At 39.6% G+C, this 11,555-nt stretch overlaps 1 protein-coding gene and 1 long non-coding RNA gene across 6 annotated transcripts; both read left to right on the top strand.

The window, feature by feature from the left end:
• Window positions 1-3,642, top strand: LOC110431303. Of its 4 annotated transcripts, none has more exons than XR_002448771.1 (6): window positions 1-636; window positions 933-1,476; window positions 1,579-1,675; window positions 2,854-2,918; window positions 3,029-3,127; window positions 3,279-3,642. It is a non-coding gene; the product is annotated as an uncharacterized LOC110431303 (long non-coding RNA). The 4 variants fall into 4 exon arrangements; XR_002448772.1 differs by having other exon boundaries at window positions 2-636; window positions 973-1,476; XR_002448770.1 differs by lacking the exon at window positions 1-636 and having other exon boundaries at window positions 665-1,476; window positions 3,285-3,642.
• Window positions 4,618-11,555, top strand: LOC8061979 (deSI-like protein At4g17486). 2 transcript variants are annotated; one of them, XM_002438533.2, is made up of 4 exons: window positions 4,618-5,003; window positions 9,315-9,602; window positions 10,834-10,917; window positions 11,085-11,555. In XM_002438533.2, exons 1-4 carry the CDS (start codon window positions 4,856-4,858, stop codon window positions 11,198-11,200), a joined length of 636 nt encoding a protein of 211 aa, XP_002438578.1. In that variant the 5' UTR covers window positions 4,618-4,855; the 3' UTR covers window positions 11,201-11,555. The 2 variants fall into 2 exon arrangements, with proteins under 2 accessions (XP_002438578.1, XP_021305703.1); XM_021450028.1 differs by lacking the exon at window positions 4,618-5,003 and adding an exon at window positions 7,455-8,815.

Genomic DNA, 11,555 nt, shown 5'->3' with positions numbered 1-11,555 from the left:
CTCCTTACACGAGAAAACACCGGCCGCGGCTGCTGCATCTCATCCCACACATCCTCGACACCTCTCCCGTAGATCGAACTCGCGTGACTCTTCCTCTCCTCTCCCCCACGGACGACCATGGCAGGGCGCCGCCGCTGGCCACCAGGCCAGGCCAAGCCGCTGGTAGTCCAAGCTCGACTTTCTCCCCTAGGTGCAACTTCATCTCCTCCTCTCTCGTCCCTTCCCCAGCGCGCCTTCCCATGTTCGAAACCCTAGCTACGGCCACCGGCGACACAGCAACAATGGCTGCTATGGTGGCGCTCCGACCAAGGACGAGGCGGGGCGACACCTTCATGGCCTTGGAGGACGCAGGCTCTGCCACTCGCGACTTCGACTCCGCTCCCTTCCTTGCCCCATCGCGACCTCGACATCGGCGCGCTCCGCCTGTAGGCGCTCCTGTTTGGTGTCATGGCGACCGACGGAGATTGAATCGCCGGAGGCGTGCTCATCCGGGGAGGTGTCTCCTGAATCGGCGGCGGCGGAGGCGCGCCCATCTAAGCCGGTGGCGCTACAGGTGCTCGTCGACCTTGTGCGTGCCGGGGACATGGACGTCGCCCGCAAGGTGCGCTGCCTCACCCGGACCTCCGCGAGGCACAGGTGCGTGCTCGACGCCGCTGTCGAGCCACTCTTCGCCATGCTTCGCTCCGGCGTGCCCTTCTTCCTATCGTTGTTGCTGTCAACCTGAGTTGGCTCAAGGCTATGGTTCGGATTCTTTAGTGCTAGATGGATTTTTGGTTCCTATTACCTTCCGCACAAAGTTTTGACTGATTGATGCAATAGATTTACTATTCATGGCCTCACGATTTAACTTAATTTGGGCTGATGCGGGGAATTAAGTTCTGACTTATGTTTCTCCAGATACACTATATGCTACTGATGCATTGATTTGGCAGGACATTGTTGACCATATTGCGATGTCTTGTTGTCTAATAGGGGCATGGATTATACTTAGATCAGCATCAAGAAGGACGAGCAGAAGATAATAGAGACATCAAACAAGATTAAAACCTCGGTGGTATCTCAACATTGCGATAATTTGATTGTGCATTTGAGGATATATGTGTTGCTTACTTATTATATTTAAACTCTGGAAACAGACAATTGACTGTCAGTTATGAGCAGCTTTTACCAATTGTGAGCCCAGTTTTTTCTTTTGCTTCTCTCCGGTGCATGCAACACAGAACCATCTTTAATCCCTATATGATCTACTAATAAATCCCTCTATCAAAGACTGATGCTTATATGACGAAGTCTTTAACCGTCAAACATATTTTTCAAGATAGTTATGGCTAATGCTTCTTCTGTTCAGATGAAGCAATTCACTGCTGCTACCAACTGATGCTAGCTGCTCTTCCCATTGAGATTGCAAGTATTGAAGTACTCGACACGTCAAGCTTCTGTGACATTCATATAGCACCAATTTTGGTTCTAATGGTGGTATTGTTTTTAGTCACTTGTTTGCATCCTTGCAAGTTCTTAAAGACGTATTTAATTTTTATTACTCCACTAGCTGCATCCTTGCAAGTTCTTAATGCGCAGCTCATCGATATCAGCCCACTCAAGGATGCAGGGATGTCGTCACGCCTGATCTTAAGGAGTCATGCTATCTGTTCCTCATCGGCTATGACTTCACAGTGTAAGGCCTTGTTTAGTTCCGAAAAAATTTCGGATTTCGCTACTGTAGCATTTTCGTTTTTATTTGGCAAATATTGTCCAATCATGAACTAACTAGGATCAAAAGATTCGTCTCGCGATTTACAGACAAACTGTGTAATTAGTTTTTATTTTCGTCTATATTTAATACTTCATGCATATGCCACAAAATTCGATCTGACGGAGAATTTTGAAAACTTTTTGAATTTCGGAGTCAACTAAACAAGGCCTAAGAGCTCCATGCGAAGATCCTGTTGACGCTCTATGGCCACTAGCTCAGCCCACTGCATATTCCTAGCTAGAAATCTAGAATATAGGTATTGACTTTGACACTATTTGCCTAATTTGTGCAAAGATTGTAGGAACTGATTCTACATTGGTGATTGGCTGAGATTTTAGAAAATTAGTTTTTCCTACATTGGAGGAACCAGGCAGGTCCTGTGTTGTTTTAATTTATTCCAGGTTCGAAGCCTCCAGTACAAGTCTGTCCTGAGATATTCTGTACTGTCACACTTCGCATCTTGTTGTTATCATGGGGTTCAGATATGAATCATTTTGAACAACCATGTGGCCACTGCCTGCTCTATATGTTAAGGGACAAGACAAGCTGATTTGCAGTAATAAACAAATGAGTATTGATGCCAACAAATATTTCCAACTGAAAATTGAATTAGCAGTTTTCATGCTAATCTGTACATGTCATATATATGAGTCAAGACGACCTACAGCGAGAAACAAGTGAGCATTTATGCCACCAAATACATACAACTCAAATTCGATTAAACTTCTCATGTTTATTTCAGAATATGAAACATTTTCAAGTTACACATAATAAAAAAAATTATGTACATTTATTTTGCCTTATTAGTCTTAGTATACATCGAACACTTGTACCCACACTGCAATTAGTATATGATGATGTATACTTGATCGATAGATGGAAAGGATCAACTTGTTTTGATTGCAGCAAAGCATTCCTACCACGTTAAACACTTGTAGATGCTTAGGATCATTTCAGAATTAGAAATGTCTGAAAATAATATTTTCAGTGATATGAGTTTCTTATGAGTTTTTCAAATATCGCTGAATTTGTTTGGGCTTCTCTTCAATTCTGTTATGTTGTTTGAAATTATGGCTAACTATCTGCCATGGATGAACTAGGATGGATTCATGTACTGGAGATCACACTGCCCATAGGCTATCCTGAAAGTCCTTCAATCTCTGTGGTTAGTCTCAATCCTCATATTTCTATAAAGTATGCCTGTTTTTACTATATTTTGCAATTGCATGAAATTTCAGAACCATGGCCATATAATTGAACTTGTCTCATTTATAGGACATACCATTATATCTCCTAAAAATAAAGTGGTAAAAAACATCAAGAGTGAACTCCTCCAGCAGTGGGATCAAGGTCATGGACAAAGCACATCCATAGGTGAGCTTTTTTATTGCTTCAATTAAATTGTTGCCCAATTCATGGCGATGACCATGAATTATGCCTTAGCACTGCGACTATGAAAACCAATAAGTATGCATTTTCTTTTTGCAATGGCGGTTTCAATGTTGTAATAACTAAATCCATTCAGTTGCAGGATTAGGTCCCCATCCTGATTTGGAGCATTGGAGTGGATGAAGTCTTTTGCATCGAACCATCTTCCTTCTACTAATTATAATATATAAATATGCTTCTGGCTATACTGGGTTAGACTGCTGCCCTAAGTCATGTATTATGTGGAAGCACCGTGTCTTATACACATGTGCTCATCTATATTTCAGCTTTCATTTACTTGTAGCTGAACCATCTGCCATTTGGATGTCTTCAATTATTTATAGTGACTGACCAAAATAATCTCATGTCTGGCTTTCATTCATGGATGGACTTTGTTGCCAGCAGCAACCCCAAACAAAACATGTACGACCTTGGTTCTGAAAGTAGGGAACAAAACATATATGGCCATTGAAAAATAGTTTGGTTGATTTTATGTCTATTCCTAAAATTTGCCGTGGCGTTAGCACGGGCACTATACTAGTGTTATTAGGAAGAGGAATAGGTGCCAGTGTTTAATGCACTAGGAAGGAGAGAACATGCAAGTAGTCATTGATGTAGAGAAAAGCAGGCCCTATATGATGACGTGGCTTCACGAAATTGTAGAGAAATCTGTTAGTGGGTACATTCTATTTAGTTATAGTAGATACGCATGATCCCTTCGTCTCAAAATAAATATCGCTATGACATTGTGGTAGTATTTATATTTTCAAATATAAAATTAGATTTAACGATATTTCCTTTTTTTTAATAAGTGTCACATTTGGTTTGTCTTAAGTAAAATATGTGTATCTTTGACCATTGATTTTAAAAAATTCATATAATTTCATGTTATAAATTTTTTTAGATATGAGAAATACTATCATAATATATAATTTATATATTGTGAAATTGTAAGAATTTTTATAAATAGTTGGTCAAAGATTGTAATGTTTGATTTAGGACAAACTAAATATGACACTTAGGCCTTGTTTAGTTCGTGAAGGAAAAAAATTTCGCGACACTGTAACACTTTCGTTTGTTTGTGGTAATTATTGTCCAACCATGGACTAACTAGGCTCAAAAGATTCGTCTCATAAATTTCGACCAAACTGTGTAATTAGTTTTTATTTTCGTTTATATTTAATACTTCATGCATGCGTCTAAAGATTTGATGTGACGGACAATTTTGAAAAAAATTATGTTTTGTGATGGAAGTAAACAAGCCATTATATGATATCAATTCTTTTTTATGTTTTCGGTGAACGTTGTAACCTTCTTGGGAAAGCGACCTTGTTTTGGTTCGGAGGGAGGAGTCTCCTCCAGCCCTTCGGGCCGCATCCTCCTGACCCCACCGTTCAGTCAATGTGGCGTGACGTGAACCTCTCCCGGAACACGCTCTCGACCCGCTCCGTTGGTCATCGTGTCGACTGGTGTGGTGTGGTCGTCTCCATCCGCCTCTCTTGTCTCTTCCCCTTTTGCTCCATCCAGCGTCCCTCGCGATCTCGCCTGCAGTAGCTACTGCCTCGCGCGCCGGCGGCGACTGCGCGCGCGGTCGGTCGGTCAGTCTCCGGCGCGCGGGGCGCGCGAGAGATCTCCTCAGAGAGGGAGGGAGCGGTGAGGGTCCGGCCGGGGCCGATGGGCGGGGCGGTCTCCGGTGGCGCGGCGGTTGGGGATGCGGCGGGGGCGGCGACCTACCCGGTCGTGCTCAACGTGTACGACCTGACGCCGATTAACAACTACCTCCACTGGTGCGGGCTCGGCATCTTCCACTCTGCCGTCGAAGGTAAGCGCCGGGCCCGAAATGGCAATTTTGTACGGAGGGGATTTGTTCGAGTCCGTAGGCTGTACTGTTATGTGAACTTTAAAATTTACAATTAGATGCAGTTTTATCGGAACTCTACAGTTAGATGCAGTTTTATTGGAAGTCTGTGCTTTTGTTCGTTGAAGAAGCGACTTGCTTCTGGGAATGGTGGGTAGAGAGGGAGCGGGGTCGAGCATAGACACGGCAACAACCAACACATCCAATGCCACAGTAGGCCCACGTACTGCAGCTTAAATGTACTCTATGTGCCATCATAAACCATTTCAGCCGTAGTACCTAACCTACCAGCCACTTGTTTGCCACCAAGATAACCTAATTAACGTGAAACCAACTGTATTTCCGCTGTAGTACTTCCAGGCTTGTAACCAAGCAAAGTGAAATTGAAAAACATTTTCGCGGTACTACCGCTCGTGTAACCGACGCAATCGATCTTAAACACCTATAAGGAACTTGTGTACAACCATAACATTTATATATTTCACAGGTGTACCACCGTAACCAATTTCACTCATACTTGTTCCAGTTGAGATAAGCCAGATGAGAAGATCTTGGATTCTCTTGGCTACTTGTTCTAGTTGAGATAAGCTAGATACATGCTGGATTGATCAGATTTAGAGGATTCAGAAGGGAAAGATTAAATTTAATAACCCATGCTGTTATTTCCTAGTAGTATACATAAGGCTGAGACCGGACATATCAATTGTTTCTTAGAAGTATCAGAATAGATATTTTATGGTTTCCGAGTATTTCCTAGTATCCATAAGACTATCTCCAACAATCGTCACCCAAAATACAAGACCCATTTGTCCTTTGGGTAGCGCTACAGGTAAAAGGTTCCATACCTATTTTTAGTCTTCTCCAACAACAAGACCTAAAAGACAACACTCTCTGCAAATGGGTCTCGAGGAGAGAGGATACCCAAATTTGGGTTATGCCTCTCCTGATACCCAAAATAGGTCTTCTGTATGGGTACTCTGTTGGAGGCTATAGGTATTGTGTTGGAGACCCATTTTAGGTTTGGGTTCCCAAATGGGTCTCCCTGTTGGAGATAGCCTAAGGCCGAGACTGGACATATCTATTGTTGCTTAGAACTATCACAATAGATATTTTATTTTTGTGTTTAAGGAGCCTTTTCGGTTAATGGTCAAAGCCATGTCAATAGATCTTTACCACTCTTGTGATTGTACGGTATGATCAATCCTTTTACAGTTATATGATTACATCACATTTCTTGTTATCACATTTCTTGTGAATGTACGGTATGATCAATCCTTTTACAGTTATAATTTTCTGTTAAAAGTAGCATACATGCATGTGTGCAACTTACTGCACGATTAACTAGATGACTTGTGGCTCAGAGATTTATGCAACGGTCATGCCAACTTTTTGAATACATCTTGGAATCGAACGTCGTACTATCTGCCTGATGCTTTAACTCATATGGGTATGGGAGGTTTAGAAATTATCAATGGTCGCATCACTTGTTCTAATTTGTTTTGAGATTGGATTCTGCTGCACCTGTACAGTCTGCTCTAACTCAATAGGTGCACAGGAGAGAGTGGCAACCACGGAAACACTCCGTAAATTCGTTTTGGAATAGGACTCCGCTCCGTGCTTAGACACACGTGAGAGATTGGATCCATTGGATGGTTGTGATCGATAACGGAACAAGAAATCATCCTCTCTTTAATATTAGGTAGAGAAAAAAAAAGAATTGCAGATAACTCAAGTAATAGTTTGCAAAACATTATGTAGAATTGCTGTTCTTAGAAAGTCAGTTTGGAAGTGTGGTCTTGTGCTAGTGTGAGCAATAATGAATCTGTAGTAAAGGTGAACTTTTTTTTATAATATAATACACCTTTGCTGGTTTATCAATAGATAGGGTTATAATTCAGTCCACTTACTTGAAAGCACCCTTCATGAGATTTTTTAGTTGACGCTTGCAGATCCATGGACTGTGACATTCATATGACATTTGATAAAAAACTTGTCTCCTTTTATGTTTCCCTCTTTTGCTCGTGATTTCATCTTCTTAGAACTGTTTGACGTGTAACTATTACTTGCATGCTTTATTTGTAAACTTTAAAATTGTACTTTGTTTCATTGTTTGTCAATGTGCAAGTTCTTGAAAAGTGCACCACTCTCTAAGTATTACTATCTGCAATCCCGACATCCAGTTTATTTGGGCATTGCTATATTTCAGATGCCTGAAATAGTACATTTGTTCAAGCAACGATCTTAATCGTCGGATTAAGATTTAACAGCTACATCTGTTTGTATAGCTAAACTGTTACGGACCAGCTAAAAAACCTGTTAACTCTAATATTTCTTAATGGACCTGCTAAACATATACCAGAAAATTGTCTGGTTATCTGTTCTCCCTTATTCATCTCCTTTATTCTGTAGTGTACCACCTGGTAGCTAAAATTGGATTCAAAATGTGTATTGGACCGTTTGTTCATGAAGTACTAATAAGTACTTCATTTGTGTTTTGTAACAAATGTTCAGAAAAAAAATGCATGCATCATACTTCTCTTCCCTTTGGAATCACAGTTGCATAGAGGAATAGAGACTCATAGTCTACACAACGTGTAAACAAAATTCAACACATTATGTCTCCAATTAATGACAAATCAGTGTACCATTATGGTGAAAAATCAATGAATGTGTGGCTGTGTGCTCATTTCTACAGGGGAGTTTATTACAAACAATATTCCAGTATCTAAGAAAATTGCATATTTCAACGTGTAACTTTTGTTAGTTAGAACTGTAATTATACATTTATACCACAACTAAACTACATAAACTCAGCACTAGACTATGAAATTCAGTAAATCAGAATCCTATGTTTTCCTTATTTTTTCTCTTCTTAGTCTTCTATAGTTGTACATTTTTTTTACGATAGCCAAAGAAGGACCAAAGTACCTATACAATCCACAATCTTTTTTGTATAGTCAAATAATCACAAAGTTGCCTTGTGTTTCCCTACAATTACAAAACAAAAGATTTGAGTAGTCTATTTTGCACAAAATACATAGTACAATAAACATTTTTTTTCTATAGACAAACAAGGACAAAAGTCCCCTAGTATTTCCAACTTGAACTAAAACACAAGTCAAAAGACACAATCCACAGTTTTTTTTTCTATAGTCAAACAAGGACAAAAACACCTAGTGTTTCCATTCCAACTTGAACTAAAAAACAAGTCACAAGACACAATCCACATTATTCTTCTATGGTCCAACAATCACATTACCTTGTTTTGGACGGTAATAAATACACAAAATACAAGATACAATCAACAGATTTTTCTGTGGTCAAACAAGGTCAGATTTGATGAGTGTTTCTAACACAAAACAGTAAACAAAATTACAGGAACTTCGACAAGGAGAGTGGGGAGCAACCACACTCCAGACCTTCACCAGAGCTCTGTTAGAACAGCCTCAACAGGCAACAGCACTGTCTCGGAATCAAGGGCGTTCGCTGGTACACCACGACCTAGATAAAATTGACCTATCCTCTCCCTGCTAGCTCCTCAGACCAAGACATTGGACATGCGATCAAGATAAATACAAAATTAACGGGTGGAATAGGAAGGAGAGGAGGCACCATTATGTGTTAGCACTTAGCAGGTCTTGGTCTGAACGGATCCAACTTCAAAGTAAAAACAACCTGAGATTCTGCTTGATGGAGCTTAAAAACTGAAGCAAGATCAATGGCCAGGGTGTTGCCTGAACAGGAACCAAAATTCAGGCGTCTGACATATAGGAAAAGTGAGTTTATATTTATTTGGGCCATGAAAACTATTTATCATTTTGCTTTGTCTATCAACCAACTCAACTGTTTCCAGTGTGTTCATATGTTTGCAACTTTCTTTTGGTAAATTTAAATTTGAAAACTGTTGGTAGCTTTTGTTCTATTACTGGTTTTGCGTATACAAAGGTTAGGATGACAAACTTGAAGTTAGCACTGTTGATCTTGTAGGGACAATTGACAAATAGTAAAGAGACTAAGTGCTCTGCCACTGACTGGTCATCTCTCGTTTTCATTTTTGAGGGGATACTCTTTCTTTTTTCTTGGATTTCTGAGCATATATTCCTGAATATGCATGTATCCTGTGATGCAATTTTGACCATTTTGTGATGAGAACCAAAACTTGACAAATCATTTAATCCTATGTTTAGAATATTTGGTTCATCATTGTACTTAGCATTTTCTATTCAAGTGTCCAAATTGTTCATGTTTTATGTTATTCTGTTGATTGTTCAACAGTTCATGGATCGGAGTACAGTTTTGGAGCACATGATCACCCATCGAGTGGTGTTTTTGAGGTGGAACCAAAGAACTGCCCAGGGTTCATATACAGGTGTACGGTTTTCATAGGCCGCACAACTCTGAATCCCTTGGAATTTCGAGAATTCATTCAGAGGATGGCCTCAGAATACCATGGAGATACCTACCACCTCATTTCCAAGAACTGTAACCATTTTACAGATGATCTTAGCACCAGATTAACAGGAAAACCAATTCCTGGTTGGGTCAATCGACTTGCAAGGCTAGGTAATAAAACATGTCCTATATATATTGTCTTTGAAAGTTTCTGGTGATTTATTACAGCCAAGAAGTATACAACATTAGCAGTTCAGTGTACTATGTTGTATGTGATTAAGATTATTCAGGGAACAGAAAAATTTATCTTGTAGTATCTCGAATCCTAACCACGATACTATCTTGATTATAATAAAATTTCCTAGTTAAGAAGCTCTAGATGGGAGAAGATGGGCATGCTAAACTGTAGAAGATGGGCTTGCTAAACTTTAGTTAGCTAGAAGATGGGCATACTCAAGCTGTAGTGAAATGGATGGAGTAGTGTTTGTTATCATGCAATACTTTAATGATAGGAGGGAGTTCTGATATAGATGCCGGAATTAAGTGTGGGATTATTTTAGTGCTCAGGAATGGGAGGAAACCTGTTGAGTTGTAGAGGAAGAGAGATGCGCTAAACAGAGTACAATGATTATTCATAGGATGCTAATTATGAGTCACACAGAACTAAGAAAGGGCTAGCATCATGAACATACATTATTGAATGATCAAACTAAAGAATGTTTATTAGATCACTTCTTAAATGTGTCTGGAAATCTCAATGCCATTGCTTTTGATCCAACTATGATAGAACACACAGTTCTAAATTTAGGATCACCATGTTACTGAGTTCTTGGTGTCCTTTAATGTATTGAATTTGAACACAGTTTTTATTGAATTTGAACATAGTTTTTAAATCAAATTGTTCAACCATTCTCCAGCTCTGCAAGCAGGACCAGTTCCTTGAAGCTGGCAAGTTTCCAACAAAAAGTTAGATGGATTCCTTTTTTTTTCAAAGGAATATTGTGAAACTCATACATGATCGGTTGTGATCAATGATAACTAGTTATCCTTGCCATATGCAATACATTTCTTACTAGTCTTGTCCAGATTCTAATATGTATGTTGACCAAATAGGCAAATACCCAGAAATACCAGAGTTTTCCTTCATGGGGCATGTATGGCCCCATTATAGAAGTGAAAAACATCAGAAGTATAAGCCTTAATATTTGATATCAATATCTCCCATGATTTGAATTGCATTTTTGGATGTAACTGAGTCACTGACAAATGAAACACATGGATCTATTAGGTTGGTTTGTAACTTCGTATCAAAACATATACTTTTTTTTTGTTGCAAAGAACACACATATTGGGATGAAAATTCACATAGCTTACAATGGAGGATAATCCAAACTATTTTCAGGTGCCTTTTGCAACTGCCTTCTACCAGAAAGCATGCGGCTTGAGTCAACTGAGACAAAGCATCTTGCAGACTGTCGTTTCTCAGGTAGATTCTGGTGCTCTCTATTTCCTCTGTCATGACTGGTGGTTTCTCTATCTCCTTGCTGTCATTTTTCATTTCTATACATTGTACTGTTGTCCAATCTGCTGTGTTTATGCCCTCTTGTTATCCTATTATACAGTCTCATGTCGTATTGCTGTCTGTGAATTTAGATGGTTCCAACACCACCAGCAACGATAACTTTGACGAAGATGACTTGGAAGACAAACACCTTCTTCCGACGTCTTCTGTTGGTGAAGACACAATTGTAAAAGAAGTTCACAGATGAATGTCTGGTGAAGCCTTGCAGTGAGTTCTCTCTGTATTCTAAAATGTAATTGGTTTCAACAATCAATGTGCAGCTTGTCATTCATTGTGTACATTGTCATTGTATTTTAAAAATGTAATGAGCTCTTTCTGTTGTGCTCTGAAATTTTGTGTACATTCAGTGGCTAGTCCACATTCATGATTGAGTTCATTTCACCTGTACCATTGTCCACATGTAATTCGTACTGCCCTGTTTAGATGTCTGTGATATAGCATTTTGCATGTAATCTTTTTTTTTTGGTTAAAATGTAAGTCAAAAGAGCAGGTGTTTGCATAAACTTTTGGATAGTCAATGGTCCATGCATTGCTTTGGTCTA

The sequence above is a fragment of the Sorghum bicolor genome, chromosome 10 (assembly GCF_000003195.3).
Source record: "Sorghum bicolor cultivar BTx623 chromosome 10, Sorghum_bicolor_NCBIv3, whole genome shotgun sequence".
Classification (NCBI taxonomy): domain Eukaryota; kingdom Viridiplantae; phylum Streptophyta; class Magnoliopsida; order Poales; family Poaceae; genus Sorghum; species Sorghum bicolor.
This window is presented reverse-complemented; position numbering and strand designations above follow the sequence as displayed.

Bases quoted from the DNA above. Each gene is read 5' to 3' on its own strand.
- LOC8061979 (XM_002438533.2), top strand. From the start codon at position 4,856: ATGGGCGGGGCGGTCTCCGGTGGCGCGGCGGTTGGGGATGCGGCGGGG. The intron at 5,004-9,314 runs GTAAGCGCCGGG...ATTGTTCAACAG, and splicing joins CTTCCACTCTGCCGTCGAAG to TTCATGGATCGGAGTACAGT. The intron at 9,603-10,833 runs GTAATAAAACAT...AACTATTTTCAG, and splicing joins CAATCGACTTGCAAGGCTAG to GTGCCTTTTGCAACTGCCTT.